Here is a 21,821-nt window from a genome sequence, read left to right on the forward strand (position 1 = left end):
CCATGAAAAGAGTGAGTGGATAAACTGACCTGCCAGCAGTCCAGAAATTGCTCAACACACACACACACACACACACACACACACACACACACACACACACACAAACAGCATGTCTTGCAAATCAGCCTCCTCTGAGCATCTTAATCCCTGAGGACAAAGGCCGGCCTTCTATAAATACAAATGAGGATTCAGTATTAGATGTTACTTCTTAGTCCCTGATTACTCATCAGTATTATTGGCCAGTTCACTTGCTTGCTTCAAAAATATAAATATAAATTCTACAGGCAACTATCACACAGCAACAGTTGTAGAGGAAGACTTCTCTTTAAAAATGATACGGCTGCTTTGGAAAATGCCAAAGAGAAAAAGGTCACATGGTCTGTCTGTTCAGTTAAAATTGTAAATCATGATGATAGGAGACACGAGACATAACAATGCTACTTGAGAGGTCTTACTTCTAGTGCTTACAATAGAGAACTTCACCTGTATAGACTGTATGAATAAAAAATGTGCTTCCACCAGGCACTCACTTGACTTGAGTGAAATGTTAACTCTTTATCTACAGAGAGGATAATGCAAAGAATTTTTTTTATGAATATTCTTTTGTCTTCAGTGAATTATTTACTAATTCTTTACTTTTACTTCTTTACTTTAATCAGCATTTTTATTTGTTATCATTGTGTCAGTTTAACAGAAAATGTCGTTCCCCTGGTAATGAAGTGATCATCTTAAATATTGAAGGGGGAAAATCAGGCTTGAATCAACTTCATACTGAGATAAAAGCAAAGATTGCGTTCTTCTTTGAAATCCTTTGTAGGCTGCTTTTATGTTATCACAGTTGCTGACTTGTCTGAGTGATTGTCTCAGTCCTCAGATGCTTTCATAAGGCCTTGCAATTATAATTAAACATTTATTTGAGCACTTGGGGTGAAGGGGATGGAAGCACATATTTTACTGACTCTTAGTTGGGGATTTTACAATAATTTTGCTGGCAGCTTTATTGCTGCTCCTCCTGAGTGTACATGTGTAAAAAAAAAAAAGGAGAGAGAGAGTTTTGCTTCAAGCATTACAAATGTTTCTGGACATGCATTTTGCAGTTTGGCCACAAGGAGATGCCAACAGACACATGATCAGTATTTCTGACAGCTACACAGGAGTAATGGTTTAAAAATGTTGTAGAGCCTTCAGCTTTTAGGTTCTTCTTCTGTGGAAATAGCTCCCAGGTTGGATCTGGGAGAAAGACTGGACACTTGGTTTTCTTCTTTGCTCAGCACCATTCAGTCCTAATAGATGGCTGCCTGTCCCTGAGCCTGGTTCTGCTGGAGGTTTCTTCCTGTTCAAAGGGAGATTTTCCTCCACACTATGAGGTGCTTGACCAAAGGGAGTTGTCTGATTGTTGGGGGTTTCTCTCCATTATTGTTAGGCCCTTTTCTTACAATATGAAGCACCTTAAGGTGACTGCTGTTGTAATTTAGCCCTATATAAATAACATTTAAATGAATTTAGTTGAATACTAGTATGGTAACATCTTTAAATAATGCTTACCTTAAAATGAGAACAACCCAGCACTGAGAAATGTTGATTCCATATTAAAATAATCAAGCTTATAATCAGAAATATTCAATGCATAGTAAACTGACTTCAATCTTATGTGTGTACTCTGTAGTTAAATTCAATTTAGTTTTTTTTATATTGCGGTAAGTCACAGTAATTGTTGCCTCAGGGTACTTTATATTGCAAGACTCAACAAGCAGACAACTGACAATGAGCAAACACTCGGTCATAGTGGGAAGGAAAAACTCCCTTTTAACAGGAAGGAATCTCAGGCAGGACCAGGATCAAGGAGAGTCTGCCATCTGCTCCAGTAGGTTGCAAATGAGAGCCTGAAAGAGAAGAAAGCAGGGCGAGACAAAGGGGGGTAACATTAGTGTAATATTATTAGGTTGTATTACAGACAGCTCAAAAGCTATCTGACATTAACCTTTAATCCAAATAAAGCAGAGACAAGTTATTTCATCAAAGAGAAATAACTTGTCTCTGGTCCAGTTTTGGACAGTGGCAACTGTTGTTGCTGTACAGAGGATTTTAAATCTAACAAACATCATGTGATTCAAGTGCAGACTTTCAGCTTTAATTTAAAGCTTCTCACAAAAGTATTTGATCAGCTGTTCAGGAATTTTTATACATAATCTACCGTATTTCAATCAAGACTTAGATTTTATGAGTCAGTTTCCACTCTCTGATCATGAAAAAGTCTTTTAACAGTGAAAAGTCTTCTAAAAACGTTTCTTTGTCTTCAGTTGAACATGAATGTGAACATGCACAGAGTGACTTTTGATTGCACAGATATTAAGTGACCAAAGGCAGAAAACCACTAAAGTATTCCCAAGAATTTATCTCAGGGACATACGCTACGAAATCTCTATTAAAAGTTTCAAAGAAAGTCTTTCAGTTGAATTCAGTAACATTTGAGGAACAGCAGTTTTATTTAAAATAAATGATCTAAAGTATTGGTGTTTTTCCTCTAACTTAGCATAAGATCCCCAGTACTGCTTCAGTCCAGAAAAAGAACTAACTTCACTGTATATCACAGTTTTCTAGGCTCTGTGCAACTATACAGCATTGCAATCACATATGTATCGGTCTTTTGTTTATTTGTCCCTCTGGTGTCTGCGCTCATTTCCGTTGTTTTCTGGACAGTAGAGAATCCTGTCAGAGAGTGCAAACATTTTCATGGAAGGAATCTTAGACGGGGTGGAAACTTTTATCTTAGCTAGGTGCTTGGTAACCTTGGTATGATGCATTCTTTCACAGGGGATTGGTTGATAAAAAAGAAATAAAAGAATGAGCGTAGAAACAGCGGTGAATTCAATAAGTCTCAAAGAGATAGTAAAAGATCAGCCTTCTTTTTTTTATCTAACCAGCATTCCTGTTGTAACAACACAGAACTGAAATGTATGAGAGACCACATGAGAGTTCACCACTTCACTGAGGTAAAGCACAGTTTGTTCCACAGGTGATCAACCCGTGATCAAAGCAGACAAAACCTGGAACAAGCAGAGGCAAAAGCCAAAAGGCAAAACAGGGTTAGGCGCGTGGGAAATCCAATGCAAGAGCAGTATTACTGAAGTGCATACATAAACAAAAGCGAGCTGACAAAGGACAGGCAAAAAACACATTTTGAATACAAGGGAAGGGAATTACTCACAGGTGCAACACACTGGGGCAGAGCAGGTAATTGCAAAGGTGGGAGATACATAAAGACAGGGAGGGCAGGACCTGTGAAAAGTGTTTTTCTAGCATCTATTCTTAGCTGCAAAGTTGAACTTGTGATGTGAAACCTATGCTTTGTTCCAAACTAGGTTCAAACATGAGTCTTTACGGTACTGCCAAAACATTCAGAGAGCAAAGCACATTTGTATTGCAGTGCATAATTATTTGAACAGATAGAAATAGATCAGAACAGAAAACTACAAATATATAATCTCATATTGAAAATGCATATTTGAGCCCTGATGTGTTGGACTCGTCCAGTCCAACACATGCTGTCAGCCCACTAGGCTCAGCAGCCTTCAAATATCTGGTATGTGAGGTTTTTCCTGAAAGCATGCCCAAGATGCTGTTTCACTTGGGAGGGATCAGATGGGAAAACATTATAATCTACTAGCCATCAGCACGTAACTGAATCTCAAATCACAATGCGTTTGAGACCACAGAGATCCCATTACATGGCCAGCATATTTGCCCTATGTTGAAATGTGCACTGATTGCTGTTAACTCTGATATCTGTAATTCTACAAGGATAAGAGTTTCCTTTTTGATAATTCAATTGCAGCGTGCTGAGTGGTACACAGCTTTGACATGTAAGAGATATGGGTTTGTCCTGAGCTAGTCTGGGGACTACTTTCTGTCAAGCAGTGGTGGGGAAGAGGGTTGTGTACAGTGTTTCACACAGCGGCTCCCTGTGAGAGTCAGCCCTGTTGAAATAGTTAGGTAGATGGGGCGATGTGGTGGGAGTGGCTGAAGGGTGCGTGAAGGGAAATGGAGGCAGCAGGGTTTAAAGTGGACCAGCCTCCTACACCCATACATTAGAGGCATGAGGTGTAATTATCTGATAAGTTGACACCGCATAATGCTGTCATTATGTGCAGCATATGCATGCAAGTATGGGTCTGTCAAGCTAATTTATCAACGATGCATTAAGAGCTTCTAAACCTCTCTGTGCTGCCCTGTGACCTGCAGTAGAGATTCATCAGGGTGTTTAATGTATTTTAAAAGCACTGAAAGAGACATAAACAATTAGTGAGAATATGTCTTGGTGGCTCTACAAATCCGAGTAGACTATAAACAGCACTGATGCTGAATTGGTAATTATCTGAGGATGACGGAACTTCCACTTTGTTTTTAGTTGTGCAGACAGCAGAAACTCAGTATTTTCTTAGGATGAAATAAAACATGCAACATATTGGAGATGATTACTAAATTCTTCCCAAATCATCACAAGATATGTACTCATATACATATATTCTTCACTATGAGTTGATTTATTTGCTTTCTTCTGCATTAAAGAGGAAATCACTGTGTTCACATGTTTCCTTACACAAGAGAAGACATGTGGGTGCAAACTTGTTTAGTCTGTCTTGCAGAGACAGACTAAACCCATACAACCCATGTGCAAAGCAGCAAAGCTGGAAAGAGCATGCATTCTAACAGAAGTATTGCAGTACTACCTCTATGAGAAAGTATGCAATCTTTCTGTAAGATACTTGCTTCTTCTCTTTCATCTCTTGGTGCTAATCTAATTTTAAGCTTCCTGTTCTTCCGGTTAATTCAGGCCAGTAGGTTTCAGGTCTCACGTTAGGCAACAAAAATACTTTATATACATTCACCGCCCATTGAATCAGACATGTAATTCACTTTCACTGACACCACTAGTGTCTCCTTTGTAGACAACCCAGAAACCAGTGCTGGTGTTAAAAAGGCAACAGATTCAGTGGTTAAAAAAACAAAGGCTGCTGGAAATTTACAGTCACGAAGAGAGACCACAGTATCAATGTTCTTTGAGCTGGGTCTTCATTTCAGTGTTTACTACACATCTGAGAAGTTTCATGACTGCATCTTGAACACTTGTGACTTTATCATGTTGATGAAATTGACAAGATAAATCCAGGACTAATTAATGCCACACATGCTGGATTAAACCACTTAAATAGAACCTGTCTGACAAAGTGAAGTAGGCTAAAAGATTTCAAAAAGCAACACAATCTAAAAGAACTTGACATATATCAGGCTGGATAAGGTTACAAAGCATTTTAAAAGGGTCTGGGATTCCAGTGAATGGTGGTGAGTGACATTATCCACAAATGGAGAAAACTAACACAATGTTTCACACACAAAAAACCCAACAGTCAAACATGTTGGTGGTAGCGTGATGGTCTGGGGTTGCTTTGCTGCTTCAGGACCTGGTATAGTGGAACCATAAATTCTGCTCTTTACCTTAAAGTCCTGAAGGAGTCCTGCTGTTGTGGGACAATGATCTGAAATACCTTTGAACCTTTGAATAACTCAACAACTCAGACCACTGTAATAACTTCTATTAAGATGCCAGGACAATAAACAAAGCTAGCAGATCCAGACGCTGGCACCCATGTGAGGAGGCCATGTCATAGTATGTCACAGTATTATAACAAAGTAACCACTTCCAATGCAATGGAACCATTTGTTGTCTGCCAACATAAAACATAAGGTAACCTGATGAAATTGTATTACAGGTAACAAATGGGTTGGTGGGTGGGTACCATAGAAAATACTTAAAATAGCAGCAGAATGCAGTGGTGTCTGACTTCTCAGCATTATTTGGGAATATTGCATTAACTGGTGTTTTGGTCATTACAGTAGGCTGCGCATGGAGACAGATGCATTCTGACAGTATCTCCACTCCTTAACTGATATTATACAGACTGATGCACATACATCAGTCTGTATCAGTCTGGAAAAGCATTTCTCATGTTTCCAGATAGTGCTGCAAAACTCCTAACATATGAGCCCTTACAAAAATGTTCAGCAGTAGGAGCAATGCACACACCGTTAAAAGTATGCTTTTAACTCTCTGCTGTCTTCCCATAAAAAACAAACAAATATGCTGCAATAAAAGCTCAGGTTCCCATTCGTCCATCAGCACTGTGTCAGAGAAATTAATGACTCATGTTTGTCACACAAATGACTCAGAGTTTTGTCTGTGAGAACGCTGGCATCCCGTGCAGCTATCAACAAATCCTTGATTGTTGATACAGCACTTAAGCCTTTGCTTTTCATAGCCTCCATTGCCTCATAATTTACTCCTATTAAATAACACCTGAATGTATAGTAAGTTCCACAGCAGACCCTCAGCCACACTGCAGTCTCTCTTATTGATCACATCAATTAGCATCCCAGCTCCAGCCCCATCTTCTCACATTGTTCATACTCACAAATACTTGTATCTGTTTTAATCACCAGACGCAGGCAATGAGCAAGGAGCAGCTGTGTTTCGTAGGCTGGCTGCTTTGTTGCACTGGTGCGTTGGGAGTGGCAAAAACTGGAGTCCTGCACACAATGCTCCTCCCCGCACTGTGACTTATGTTGGGGTACGCCACTCCTGTTCTTGTGGGCCAGTCACTCTTGAGAGCACTCAGAGCACCTTCTCTCTCTCTCTCTCTGTTCCTCTCTCTCTCTCTTGATTTGCTGCAACCACTTTTCCTGCTTTAGATCAACATCCCTTCGTCAGAACCATCTCTCTCTTATTCTCAACGAGGCTCTAAAAATCAGCTCTAGAAGGTAAGAAACAAAACATTTCCTCACATGCATTTATTTTTTAAACCTTTGAACACAACAGGTATTTAGACATGATCAAAGGGTTAATCAACACTGGCAAGTTAGTTTTACTGTACCGAGTGTGACGAGACACATTTGCTTCTATCCACTCCTCACCACCATAAGAACCTGTCCTTACAAGCAGGGGAGATAGCTCAAGTTATTTGACTCCCAGCGACACATGGCTGATTTTTTACTGAGTGGGTGTTAACAGAGTCGATATGACTTGTTGATTCACCTGGCTGAATTTTAAGTAAACTGCAGAACCAGTAATATCACATTGAGTATTTTATAGATATTGTGTAGTTTTGCAACTGCCAACTCAAAATCCTATAAGGACCATGCATTTCTATTCAGGTGATAGTAAAAAAAAATTCAAGTAACTTCACAATTAAGCTTTAGAAAACTATTGACATATAAAGTAAAATAGGTGCAAGTCAAGTGCAATTAATGTATTCAGTAAGTCTTTGTATTACAAACCCAAAAGGCGGTTCATTTACAATAACAAACTATAAGTAACTGTGCTGTTTGCCTAATCTTGTTGTTTCTCCACTGTGTGAAACTTTACATCCAGCAAATCTGAGATGCACTGCAGTGTAAATATGTAATATGTCAAGCTTATTAATGCTACTAAAAACCACAAGTAACAACTGTGCATGTAAAAAAAAAAAAAAAAAAAAAAAAAAAAAAGGTGAGAAAGCAGTGGGAAAGAACTGAAACCAAAATTTACTTTACAGGGAGGAAGTGTTTGTCTCAGTGCTACTAAAATCACCCACAACCTTAAATACAGTTTAGTTTTTAAGCCCGGCTCATTGCGATGATAGCCCGTAAAGCCAGAGATGAGTGAGCTCACATTACCAGTGGCTCAAAAGACACATTGTTCCTTAACTGCAAATTAGCAGTATTATGCACTTACACGCATTATTACTTTATAGAATTATTTGTTTTCTATTCCATCCTCAGACACACCGTCACTCATGCCTCCTTATGTTTGTTTTCATTGTGAGCTGCTTGGAGTGTAAGAACTTGTACTGTGTTTGTCTTGGCAGGTTGATTGGATATAATCTCATGTAGTTACAGAAACATACCTTGTAGTGAATGCAACATAGACACAGCAAAAACAGATTGGTTGCTATTTCTCTTCATGTGCTGGCTGACACTTTACTTTCTTTGTGTTGGAAACAGCTCCGGGAAATGTTAAGCACGCGGTTATAAAGAAGAGACATTCAAAAGTGAAAGTCTAGGACGTGTATTGCACACATGGCTTCGAAATGTCAAGCACCTTGCGGGCAACATGTATCAGAAACATTAAACTCGCTTGTTGCCATGTCAGCCAGTTGTGATCGCACCTTGTCGAGCACCTTTAGCCTGCTTGTTTCTACAGAAGTTGCTGTGGTAACTTAAGAGTTATTCATAGATTAACAAACACTGGTTTTGTCATTGTTGTTATTGCCTATAAAAGAGGAGTCAGATAGCAAATTTTATTCCTGGATTTATGAAGCTTAAATGGACAATAAACAAGAGAGACACAGAACTAGGGTTCCACCTAATCCGCAAAGTGGTTGTCAGTCTGGTGAGGACAGTTTTGGCATGGCTGAGGGAGAATTACCTAACGGCTGTATACTGACAAATGGCTGCAATAACAGTGATGCAATCACACGGGAACATAACATGAGCAGAATAGTGTGGTGTGGCAGTTTCAGCAAATCTAAATAACATGATTATAATTGATTATTGATTGAATAACAAAGAGTATTCATATCAACTGGCATATTCATCTGTCAGTAAACTTCATGGATGTTTTTGAATTTAATGAGTCCTTGCAAAGTGATGAATATAGATTGTGATATATATTGCACAATGTTTATGAGAGTAGCTTTAAAGGTTTAAATTGTGTGCAGCCCATCTATGCACACATGAAAAAAAGCTGCATTTCATGTTGCATGCCTGTGTGTGATGTGTAATCGTAGCCAAAAAACAAACAAAAAAACAACAAACAGAAATGTTTTCGTTTAGTTTTTTTGCATTTTAGCACTTTCTCCCTAAAAGAGTTCTTCTGATTGAACAACCTCCCTCTGATTTGGATTTGGTTAAGCATCCGTTTGGCTTGCGAGCACTTACTCATCTGTAGCAGTCCTGGTCACTGTTACGGCTCATCGTGACTTTTTTAAACATCTGCACATCTTCACCTTGAAAGATGCTTTTAGTGAGAACCACACATCTTCTTTAACCCTATTTCTTGCCAACAGGAAATGGCTTCCAAACACAAGATGGGCTACAAGTGTCGGATAGCAGGAGTGATGCTTCTCCTCTTGACCAGCATCGCTGCCCTCATTGCTGTTGCTGTTATCCAGGACACTTGGAGGTTTTTAGAATACAGCAAAGAGGTGAGCACATACGCACATCAGCGCAATACTCCAGGATGCAAATATAAATACGCATGCTGTTATAAAGACAACGCATAAAAACTGCACCGAAGGATCAGAGACGGGGGATTCCTCATCGGTCTGCTTGCTGATGAGTGGCGGTTCTGATGAAACACGTTTAACTTTGCGTGTACTGTTAATGGCATTCAAACAAACAGGCATGTTGTCCGTCTGCTGTTTCCCCTTTTCCTTTTAATTAGAACTGAAAGCTTTTTGAAACAAGGGCTAAAAAAAAAAAAAAAAGAGGAAAAAAACTCATTGTGATGACTTTCAGTTGCCGTTTTGCGTGTTTGTCAGTTCTCTTTTTGTGTATGTGTGTATGCTTTTTCATCAGGAGTGTGCCAGTGGTTTTTTACTTTTGCAGTTCTCACAATTCTCTAATTTGAGACTTTCTTTTCTGCTAAGGATACCATTACCCCACTATATCTCCATAAAGAAAATACTGCTGCTTTTACTGCTGTTATGCAACATCTTTCACACAGAGGCCTGATGAAAGTCATGGTGGCTACTCTGTGCTTAATAGACAGCAACCTGCTAAGCTGATTGGAAAATGCTTGTGCAATAACATTTTTGTCTTCCTTCTTCCTGTTAGTACGGCATAGTGATAGACGCTGGCTCATCTCGTTCCAATGTATACCTGTATGAATGGCCAGGAGCGAAGGAGAACGAAACAGGAATAGTGACTGAGACATTAAACTGTAAAGTTGATGGTGAGTCACATATAACAAAGAGAGGAGGGGGGGTGCTGGCAAACTCTTTTTAGGCTTTTGCAAACAAAAGAAAAAACATAAAGAGTGTGTTTTAAATTGGAGACATTCTGGTTACTAGACACACGAGAATTTTAGCTTGGATTTGTGTCCTCAGGTAATGCCATCTCCGACATGAAGGTTATCCCCGAGATCGAAGAAAAGACAATGGCAGGATTTAGGAAATGCATGGACATCGTCACTAAAACCATTCCTCCAACAAAACACAACAGTACGCGCCTGTTTCTCGGAGCTACAGCTGGAATGAGACTCCTGCAGTAAGAAGCTTTTGATTATTTATATTATTATTGAAGAGTCAAAAGTGATTTTTTTATATTAATTCATTTTAAGCTTTTCTTGACCTTTCATGCACAGAGGAGTAAGCTGATGACTGAAGAACTGCAAGACATAATGAATACAAATACATTCTTAAAAAGTATAATATTTAGATCTGTGACTTTGTGTGTGTGTGGTGGGAATTTTTAATGGGTACAATGTATGATTTTTAAAGATGAGAATATCAAGACAGAGATGCAGAAATGTTCTTAAAGTGATGTATTTAATACTTTCAAATATGTGCTGTGGATTGAGTTTAAGAAAGTCCATTCAACTTCATTGGTGCTGAATTATGGATGCCGATTTTGCTGTGCAAGCATTCAAGAGACAAAAAGGGAGGTTTGCTTCACAGTAAAGCTTTGTGTCTTATATTGCCCCCCTTTTGCCTGATGGATAACCCCCCCCTCCCTCTGGATGCCTGGGGAAGCCCCAGCAATAAAAACACATTCAGACTAAAGGGCAGGACAAAACTTAAGAATCTCAATCACATGGGTCGAACTCTGGGCCCGGCATTAAATATGGCTTTTCATACTTTCCAGCCCAAGGAAAGATGATGACAAAAGCAGACCTTCTAGGCAGAAGTAGGGGACAGCGTATATTGTTGTTAAAGTATAACAAACATACAAAAAAAGGTTGATTAGTTTGCATGAAATGATTTACAGTCATGTGAAAAAGGACATCCTCTTTAGCATAATTTAAAAAACATAACATCTGTTCCAGACTCTAACATTATTTAAATAGATGAACACTCCTCATTGCTTCCAGGCACTGTGAATCAAATGCATCTGATTAACTGCTCATCAGCAAGTGTGAGCACATGGATAAAAGATGATGTTTTGGCAGTTTATTGGTTTAGAGCATTTAGTTTTGTGTCAGCACGACGCCAAACAGGATCTTATTATAAAATCTACAATTGTACAGTGAAAATGATTATTCACAAGTGAGAAATTATTAAGACAGTCGCGAATCTTCTGAGCGGTGGACTTTCCAGCAAATGCACCCCAAACTCAGACCGTGCAACGCTCAGAGAAACAGCAGAAAGACAAAAACAAAACAACCAAAAATAAATAAAACCCACACATAAAACAGTTAATGACAGAAACATTAAAAAAAATCTTCACATCTTAGTGTTTTTAAAATGACATACTGATCTCATTTTAAAAAACAGAGCCAAGCCTTCTAGCCTACCGTCATGACTTCTGGCTTAGATGAGTTTAAAATAAAAATAATAGCAAATAATAGCATCTAAAATACGTGTATTTGGCAAAATCTTTACCTGCTTCATTAATGATAGTGAATCCATTTGTCAACGTCTGTTTCTAGTGTGATGTCTAATAGTTCTGTTTTCTGCTGTGCTGTTAAGAATGAAAGATGCACAGAGGGCCAATGACGTCCTGGTAAAACTCAGACAATACCTGAGTTCCCTCCCCTTCATGTTTCAAAATGCTTCAGTCATCACTGGGCAGGAAGAAGGGCTTTATGGCTGGATCACTGTCAACTACCTAAAGGGAAACTTGGTAGAGGTATGACACAGCCTTCACCTGTCTGATCGATTGCCCAAAAAACAAGATAATTGCAGCTTTAAAAATTTGCTATTGTACGTTTCATCGTTTATTAATCTTCGTTGTTTTTGCAGAAAAACGTGTGGAACGCATACGTACGGCCGCAGGGAGCAAAGACTGTCGGCTCCATGGATCTTGGAGGAGCATCAACACAGATTGCCTTTGCGGTCCAGGATGATCTCAAGGGAGCCGACTACCTGCGTGTCAAACTGTATGGTTACCCTTACAATGTCTACACACACAGTTTCCTCTGCTATGGCAAAAATGAAGCTGGGAAGTTGGTTCTGGAGAAAGTAGTGCAGGTGAATGACTTTGTCCTCCGTTTCTTTTACAAGTATGCACAGAAAAAAAATAGTGTCTTTCACTGAACTCTCATATTCCCAACGTACTACAAGAGTGGTGGTTCTTTCCTTAGGTTGTTATGCGTTACTGTGCTATCGTTTAAGTGCAGTGGGAACGTCTGGCTCTTTGCACACATGTGCACTGCGAAATCCATTAATGGCCAATTTGTGGAATGATTAGTGAACGCTGCTGTCCCTGAGCTGCTAACAGCCAAAGGATCCAGGGATGCATTATGTCATTAAGAATATTGATCGAACCGTGATTGTCGTCAAGCTAGTCTGGGAGAAATGCATCGTTTCTGGTAATTCATAGCTTCATTCTTGAAACTAATAATGATTCTACAAGAAATATGCTGAAAGTGCATCAGAGTGATGGTATGACAGCTTAACCTTATAGTTTCTGTTTACTTCAGACTTTGTATGCGGTGTTGTATAATTTAAAGAAATAAGCCCTACAGTGTGGAGATAATGTGCCATTCATTTTTTCCTCTTATCCAGTTCAGGGTTGGGGTCTTTTTCTGTCCTATTTATTTATAGATTTTGCCTTCTTCTTAAAAAAATCGTTATCTTTTGACATTTTTTTAATTATTTTTTTTATTTTCCAGCAATCATCTAACCCCAAAAACATAACAAACCCCTGCTATCCTAAAGGTTTCAATACTTCCAAAAAGGCATCATCAATTTTTGAGTCACAGTGTACAAAGAAACCGCAAAACTACGACCCCAATCAAGAGCTGATCTTCTTTGGTGGTGGCGACTCAGACGGCTGTGGGAAAGTAGTGAAATCCATATTTGATTTCAAGACCTGCTCCTCGTCTCAGTGTTCCTTCAACGGGGTGGAGCAGCCACCAGTCACCGGAGATTTCCTGGTAACACGCAGTGCAAATATAACACATGAAAGCAAATAGATCACGATGCAAAACAACTTAGTGTGTGTGTTTCTGCTGGTCCGACCAGGCATACGCTGGATTCTTCTGGACTGCCCTGGCTCTGCAGTTGAATGGCACATCAAACATTAATCACTTCAACACCTCAGTTAGGAACTTCTGCCACAAAAACTGGGCAACGGTAAGTTTTCATACAGGTAGAAAATCAAGAAATTTCATTTCATTTCATTTATTTGTTCATTTTCAGGCACAACAAATACCTATATTGAACATAAAATGCACAAAACAAAAAACAAAAATTGCCTGAAAAAGGAGTGGGACGAAATTAAGGTGAGGAAGAACAGAAATCATGTTTAGGAAGGAGAGAATGACAGAATTAATATGAAGGTAATTACATAAAATACGTTGTCATTTTCATTCATCAAGATTAGAACAGAAGGCACAACAGAAAGTAAACTACTCACCAGCTCTGACAATGCTGTGCGCCCACATTTTCTTCTTTTTGCTCGTGTGTCCACATTTTTTACTAGTAATATAGACTGACTGGACACTCTATTAGGTACACCTTTAATGAGTTGCACCCCCTTCAACCTTCAAAACTGTGGCATTTAAAGGAGGATCAATTGGTACTAAGGGGCCCGAAATATGCCAAGAAAATATCCTCAACACCACGTTAAACCATTAATACAAAGCAGCACGCTTTCAGGCTTTTTGCACCAAAGTCTGGCCCTATCATCTGAATGTCACAGCAGAAATCCAGGGTCATTAGACCAGGCAACATTTTTCCGCTCTTCTCTTGCCCTTTAGTGAGCCTGTGCTTTTGTATACCCTGGTTGTCTGGCACCCAGCAACCATGTCACAAGTGGTTATTTGAGTTATTGTTCCCTTTCCTCTAAGCAGTCTGGCCATTCTCAGATGACCTCTGAAATCAACAAGGCATTTTTCCCCAGAGAAATACCACTCACTCAACTCCCAGTAGGTCTGCAGTTTATAAAAAACTCAGAGCACCCTCTCTCGGCACCAACACCAACGGCATCTTTGAAAGCATCTCCTCGACCCTCGATTTTGTTGCGAGTGTCTGCCACATCAGTTTTTAAAAACATGATCAGTTAGGTAACAAACTCAATGTCAGGCCAAAAAAGTGATTTAGAGAGACATGCTTGTGCTAACCACAGCTGTAGAGTGCAGCTGTGCAAAAGAAACAAAGTTACTTCAGGATAAAGGTAATGAAATAAACTGCACTCCGTCTTTGTTACACAATATTTTCATGATCTTGATTAAATAATCATTATTTCTCACTGAAATGGGATTAAACTGAAATTAATACAATTAGCTTGTGTCATTACAATCACAGGCTAAACTCTGATCTTTGTTAAACCTTCTTTCAGCTGAACGCACAAAAGAACGTCAAATTCATCGAGACCCACTGTTACGCAGGTCATTACGTCTTTACTTTGCTGGCAGATGGATACAAATTTGACACCGACACCTGGAAAAACATCAACTTTCAACAACAGGTTGGTTAAACAGCAGTAAATAAGACAAATAGTATTCTTTTTATTTGTAAGTTTCAATACTGCCTTCTATGAGGCTAGTACATTACAATCCTCCCATTGTTCAAAGTTTATGGATGGCTTGTGCGCTAATTCTTCTTGAAATATAACTGTAAGATGTACTAATTTGGTGAGAGTTGTTTTGGAAAGCTGTTGACAGCTGATACATGTTCAAATACAGGAAGCCATTTAACTGCCTTTGGCAGTCGTATGTGAATGAGGCCACCCACTTGAAACTGTTGTTGATGTCGTAGGAATAGTCTGCAATGAAAAAGCTAAAGAGCAGAAGGCATGCCATCAATTTGTCACAAAGAAACTCCCTCAGTAGAAGGGGATTCCTGGTCTTTGACACTCTGTATATTACTCATGATTCATAAAGGACGAACGATTACAGCCAATGTTTCCACACTGCAAAGAGCGTTCGGCCTTTTGCACTCAAGACAAGACTTTTTAAACAGCTGGCAATTCTCCCAATTTCCAACAATGGCGTTAGTGTGCAGTTTGGGATGTCTGCTGCTTGATAGGTTCTTTCAAGACTTTGAGTTACGAAACAGCCTGTTCTTTTTCTTCTTCTTTGGGTGCTATGACTCATCTTTTGCCCTACAGCTGTAATTATACAATTTCATGATTTTCATCCCGCTGACATGCAAGGTGGTGTACTGGTGTTGGAAGCAAGTGGTTTTAAATATAAAACATTCAAATTACTTGTTTTCTTTCTTTTCCTGTAGGTAAAGAAAACTAATATAGGCTGGAGTTTGGGCTACATGCTGAGTATGTCCAACATGATTCCTTCCGAAGTGAAGAAAATCCCTCCTATGTCAAACCCCGTGTTTGCCGGCCTCATCTTTCTATTTTCGGCGCTAACAATTATGACTGCCGTCTTAGTTTTCATCATCTTCATTCGCACCTGCTACTGAGAACGTAGGTTACAGAGGAAATCACTGGCTATTGAAAGGCCTGGGAACTGCTGTAATTCTGCAAGAGGTTCGGAGAATCCTACAGTTGCATGTGCCAAGACGCCTGGACTGGACGTTAACAATCAAATGTGTTATTATTCAGGTTGAGACATGAACTAGCTTTTAGTTTAAAAAAACAAACAAAACTGAAGAGCCTCAAAATCAATGCAGTACGTTGTGCTGGCATCTTTGAGGGTTTTAGCTTCAGATAAAATATGTAAAAGCAGCTTTAAAAAGCATTAGACCACTCTTCATTCTCTACCTCAGGGAATCTTACAAAAATTAATGTACTTTTTTTTTTTAATTTAGTTGACTGCGCTCAACAAAATAGTGATAGTGTTTGTCTAAATCGCACAAAAATATAAGAGCATCCATCAGTCTCCATGTGCTTGTTCTTGTTGTGCAATTCCCAAAATGAGTCGAACGCCCGCTTTAGACCAGAGCATGAGTTACTGTTTCTTTCCCTGCATTTTACACGTTATAGCACTGAAAATGGTTGCAAATTGTTGTACTGTAGCTTTAATGTATTGTTTTATATTGTGTATGGTCTTGCCAAACTTTAAGCGCACAACTATAGCTTTTTTTGAATTAACATTTCCCTAATAAATGATGCCATTGTCTCATTATTTTCATATCAGTTTAAAATTATTGACATACAACCTACTTAACTAATTTGGTCATCACAAAGTCATTCAGTGCTACAGCAGTTCTACGTGCTTCTCTTGATTTAACTAAATGCATCATAGTCGTATATTGCTGCAGTGAGTTATAAAAGGCTTGCATTCTGAGCAAAGTATTGTTGGATAGTTGTACACAAGTGGTTCATTCAGTTGTATAAATGGAGCAGTTGGGAAAAGAAAAATTAAGCCCTGTTAGCAATGACAATCCATTAGTGGTGAAGCACATGGATGGATGGATGGACTTGAAGCAGAGACACTGTTTTTACATCCTGCTGATTCAGCTGGTAGATGAAACTGGCAACTGTTACAAAGTAATATTTTGGTACTTTCCTGGTTATTTATTATTTCTTTATAAAGAAAAGATGAATAAAAATAAAGATTTCATGACAGTAATTTGTTCACAGGAACAGCAAGTATGATGTATGACTAAACTGCATGAATAAAACTGTCTCTTGACATTTTGTTGTCATTGCACTGGAGAAAATGATGCATGATTGTCATTTGATGCAGACTGCTTGCACCGTTTCTGCTTTGGCGATAATGAGCTCTCTTGTCAGTACTGTATGCAATAAACTTCTCAACTAACTGCATCTTTTGGAGCTGTAGTTTCATAATCTCGCTTGGTGAAACTAAACGCTTAAACGTTTTTAATCCTTTACAGCAGTTAAAACCATTTTGCGTGTGTGAACTTAACTTGGTCACTTACTAAAATTGCACACGTGCACACCAATGGACTTTCAGTCCTTTCCTTCTACAGAAAACAATAGCGCACTCCAGTGGTAGTGTGTTGTTCCTGCAGAATATCCAGGACGAGTTCATTTTTGTTATTTTTTATTGAAAGTTTCGACTAAAAAGAAAATAAAACAAAGAAACAAACAAAAAGACACATCTGAAGCTACAGGAATATCCACTGGTTCTACAGACACTCTCAAAAATCACAATTTTAAAGACATGGGGGGCATGTGACCAAGCAAATAAAAAAAATAGCTACAGTGGGGCAAAAAAGTATTTAGTCAGCCACCGATTGTGCAAGTTCCCCCACTTAAAATGATGACAGAGGTCAGTAATTTGCACCAGAGGTACACTTCAACTGTGAGAGACAGAATGTGAAAAAAAAAAATCCATGAATCCACATGGTAGGATTTGTAAAGAATTTATTCGTAAATCAGGGTGGAAAATAAGTATTTGGTCAATAACAAAAATACAACTCAATACTTTGTAACATAACCTTTGTTGGCAATAACAGAGGTCAAACGTTTACTATAGGTCTTTACCAGGTTTGCACACACAGTAGCTGGTATTTTGGCCCATTCCTCCATGCAGATCTTCTCGAGAGCAGTGATGTTTTGGGGCTGTCGCCGAGCAACACGGACTTTCAACTCCCGCCACAGATTTTCTATGGGGTTGAGGTCTGGAGACTGGCTAGGCCACTCCAGGACTTTCAAATGCTTCTTACGGAGCCACTCCTTTGTTGCCCGGGCGGTGTGTTTTGGATCATTGTCATGTTGGAAGACCCAGCCTCGTTTCATCTTCAAAGTTCTCACTGATGGAAGGAGGTTTTGGCTCAAAATCTCACGATACATGGCCCCATTCATTCTGTCCTTAACACGGATCAGTCGTCCTGTCCCCTTGGCAGAAAAACAGCCCCATAGCATGATGTTTCCACCCCCATGCTTCACAGTAGGTATGGTGTTCTTGGGATGCAACTCAGTATTCTTCTTCCTCCAAACACGACGAGTTGAGTTTATACCAAAAAGTTCTACTTTGGTTTCATCTGACCACATGACATTCTCCCAATCCTCTGCTGTATCATCCATGTGCTCTCTGGCAAACTTCAGACGGGCCTGGACATGCACTGGCTTCAGCAGCGGAACACGTCTGGCACTGCGGGATTTGATTCCCTGCCGTTGTAGTGTGTTACTGATGGTGACCTTTGTTACTTTGGTCCCAGCTCTCTGCAGGTCATTCACCAGGTCCCCCCGTGTGGTTCTGGGATCTTTGCTCACCGTTCTCATGATCATTTTGACCCCACGGGATGAGATCTTGCGTGGAGCCCCAGATCGAGGGAGATTATCAGTGGTCTTGTATGTCTTCCATTTTTTGATGATTGCTCCCACAGTTGATTTTTTCACACCAAGCTGCTTGCCTATTGTAGATTCACTCTTCCCAGTCTGGTGCAGGTCTACAATACTTTTCCTGGTGTCCTTCGAAAGCTCTTTGGTCTTGGCCATGGTGGAGTTTGGAGTCTGACTGTTTGAGGCTGTGGACAGGTGTCTTTTATACAGATGATGAGTTCAAACAGGTGCCATTCATACAGGTAACGAGTGGGGGACAGAAAAGCTTCTTACAGAAGACGTTACAGGTCTGTGAGAGCCAGAGATTTTCCTTGTTTGAGGTGACCAAATACTTATTTTCCACCCTGATTTACGAATAAATTCTTTACAAATCCTACCATGTGGATTCATGGATTTTTTTTTCACATTCTGTCTCTCACAGTTGAAGTGTACCTCTGGTGCAAATTACTGACCTCTGTCATCATTTTAAGTGGGGGAACTTGCACAATCGGTGGCTGACTAAATACTTTTTTGCCCCACTGTAAGTTACTTCTGTTGCATCTTCTTGTACACACCTGTACAAAAAAAAGATCTTATAAATATTACTTTTGATTTTGAGTTCTCTCTCTTTCACTCCCTACCCCTGTTTATTTTAGAGCTTTCTATCCATTTGATTTTGGTTAAACCAATTTTGTTTTCTCCTATGTCCATTTGTTTCTTGTGTCTCTCCTTAGCTTCCTTTCATTGGTGGAAAGTCAAGGCGTGTGAGTCTTCGAAGGCGTGACCTCAGAACCAGTGCGAGCCAGTTAAAGTTCATCTTAAGTTTTCTTCTGTTCTCAACCGATATTCTCTAGGCACAATAATGCACGTTTGTGTTTCTTTCATCTTTATTCTGCTTAAAATGATCAATTACAGTCACTCTGGAGGTGCAAATATTCCACGGAGACCCAACATAAGACAACCTCAATCCCCAATACTGAAAAGTGTTTAGCAGCTCACACATAATCATCAAAAAGAGAAAAAAAAACCAAAAGTAAAGGCAACATAAAAGTAATTCTCCTTATTTTTTTTAGGAGAATATATATAAGCTGAAATCATTTCGTTCAACAGCAATGCCCTTTCCTCTCACAGAGATCATTGACCTGCTCATATTTTCAGTGGCTTGTGTTTGGCAAGAACGAGACAAAACAGTGAGTTGGACTTAGATTATGCAAAACAATGACATCTGTCATATTTTGGGAAGCATTCATCGCGAGCTATGCCGTCTGGGCGTTGTTATGTAAGGTCAGTCGATGAGGCCTCGGCAGGATGTCGTTGGGTGTCTAATAAAAAGTAGCTTTTTCACCAGGATTCCACAGGGTTTTAGATGCGGTGGTAGTTTGATCACATGACGCACAAAACATCTCATCCCATTGAGGCAAATGTGCTAAAGGACCAACTGCATGCTCTCATTCACTGATCATTTCACACAGCAACAGCTTGACAAAAACCAAAAAGCAGATTCAAAGTGGAAAAAATTAAGAAAAAGCAACAGGAAGATCTCTTTACAACTTAGTTTCTTCATCTTTGGTATAAAATATGCCACCCGCGGGCTGTATTTTTGTTCAACAGTTAAGAAAGACTCAAGAAACTGTCAACAGTTTTACTAAAACTATTGCTTTTTGCACATTTAAAAATCCTAGCTTTTTTTTCTCTGCTTTTTCTCAAAGTCAGAAATGTTCCTTTTTCTTTTTGCAATGAGACAAGCAAGCAGGCAAAGGAAAAACTTTTAAAAGCACCGCAATGAAAAAAATAAAAATACAAAATAAGTGGTGGAGAAACTGAATTTCTTTCCCATGATTGAACTAAACTGCATTTCCAGGAAGCGGTGGGCTGACTGCTCCCACAAGTTGTAAAAGGATTTTTTTCCCTAGTCAACCAACATCACCTGCACTGTACCACATAATTTAAAATCACCTTCATACAAATACAACCTTTTTTTGTCTTATACAGATAGCTTTGTAGATTTCATTTCTGAGGCTCTCAAACTCAAAGAACCCTTTAAAAAAAATCATTCAACAACTCAGTCCTTTTTTTTAAATAATTCAACACTTGGAAACTTTTTTTCCCCAAAGTTTGAGAAAATTAAGGCAATAAAGATTTACGAAAACACTAATATTCTAGAAAACTACTCAAATAATAAAAAGAATGAAAATAATGTAGCTTAATATCAAAGGAAGACAGCCCGTTTTTGTTCAAGACTTGGCTTCCTTCTATTTTCAATAAAAAAGTCTGAAAATCTACCTGCACATTCAAATGTTCATTTTTTTTCTGTACAGTTGGTTGACTTTAGATTTCTCTTTATGTCCCCTTATCTGTTTTTTTTTTCCTTTGGAGGCAAAGTCCAGTCTCATGGTGAAAAATGAAAACTCAAAGTTGGAGACTGCCATTGATTTCATTGTCTTTGAGTTTAGCAAACCATCATTAGCTTTTTCTTCTGTCTTTTTCTTAGTTCAACCAGGTAAGAAAGATATTTTTTTTCTTCGTTTTGTCTTTTATTTGGTGCCCGTGCACAGTGGAAGCATTCTCCCGTCAGTGATGTCCATGTCACCTCTGTTTTTGTTTTTTGTTTTGTCCCGTTTCCTTTTGATACTCTGCGTCTCCAGTGCCTTCGTGCAGTCCTCCTAAAGGCAACGCAGCAATGATTCCTACCAATCCTGTTATCTAAAAGAGACAGAAAAGTCAGTGAGCGAGGACTTGACTGAGGGAACCGTGAACAATGTTACCGGGTTTTTTTGTAAGCAGGCACAACAGTCTTTGTACAATCACTATGTGTAAAGGAAACCACCCGTCGGTTATCTAGGAGGCAGAAAAACAAGATAAACACCAGGAAAAAGATAAAAAGCCAGAAGGAGAATTTTGCAAACAAAGGTTGCCATGCATCTGTGACCAAAACAGAAAAAGCGCGGCATAATCTGGGAATTGTACTGCAGTCCTTTATAGCTGATGCTGTTCATTTTTCCAGATACAGTTAATGTACCAGTTAGGATGCACCAGCTGTACAAGACCATGTGAAAAAAATTACAGACTTGCAATCATCACACTTACTTAGTCTGCTGGTAAGAGTAGGCTGTGGCGTGATCTCCTGTGTTCTCCACAGGTAAAGGCTGCTGCCCACTGGCGTCCTGTGAGGAGGGGGCAGCTGTCTGTGGAGAGGGGTCTGTCACCACACCCTGAACAGGGGGGGGAAAGCCAGATATTAAGGAACAAAAGAAAGCCTTGAAACTTTGGGCAATCATATAAAAGTAGGGACTCCTTTATGGCACATAGATAAGGAATCCAAAGAGAAAAATTCAATTAGCATTTTTTTTTTTTAAAGGTGACAGGTTGATCTGGTGCGGTCAGTTTTCTGTCTGTGATTTTAACTTTATATACTTGTGAACTTGTAA

At 39.3% G+C, this 21,821-nt stretch overlaps 2 protein-coding genes across 3 annotated transcripts in view; one reads left to right on the plus strand and one right to left on the minus strand.

Moving 5' to 3' along the window:
- The first annotated feature begins 6,651 nt into the window (after positions 1 to 6,651).
- entpd3 (ectonucleoside triphosphate diphosphohydrolase 3) lies at positions 6,652 to 16,929 on the plus strand. Its single transcript, XM_085473225.1, has 10 exons — positions 6,652 to 6,816; positions 9,102 to 9,239; positions 9,871 to 9,988; positions 10,143 to 10,302; positions 11,724 to 11,883; positions 11,997 to 12,224; positions 12,869 to 13,132; positions 13,221 to 13,331; positions 14,539 to 14,667; positions 15,432 to 16,929. Exons 2-10 carry the CDS (start codon positions 9,105 to 9,107, stop codon positions 15,618 to 15,620), a joined length of 1,494 nt encoding a protein of 497 aa, XP_085329351.1. The 5' UTR covers positions 6,652 to 6,816; positions 9,102 to 9,104; the 3' UTR covers positions 15,621 to 16,929.
- A 1,997-nt stretch (positions 16,930 to 18,926) lies between these two features.
- Positions 18,927 to 21,821, minus strand: part of LOC146698199 (RNA-binding motif, single-stranded-interacting protein 3-like) — a 133,943-nt gene continuing 131,048 nt past the window's right edge. The window contains exons 13-14 of one of the 2 annotated variants that reach the window (XM_085473226.1): positions 21,481 to 21,605; positions 18,927 to 21,096 (exon numbers count right to left, since the gene is read on the minus strand). In XM_085473226.1, coding sequence (XP_085329352.1) covers positions 21,093 to 21,096; positions 21,481 to 21,605 — 129 coding nt within the window. In that variant the 3' untranslated portion in view covers positions 18,927 to 21,092. Of the gene's footprint in view, positions 21,097 to 21,476; positions 21,606 to 21,821 lie in introns of those variants that run through there. The other variant, XM_085473227.1, reaches the window with a different exon arrangement.

This window comes from Copadichromis virginalis, linkage group LG11, assembly GCF_057382275.1.
Source record: "Copadichromis virginalis isolate Kocher_CV1m ecotype Utaka linkage group LG11, C_Virginalis_male_GT1.1, whole genome shotgun sequence".
Lineage (NCBI taxonomy): Eukaryota > Metazoa > Chordata > Actinopteri > Cichliformes > Cichlidae > Copadichromis > Copadichromis virginalis.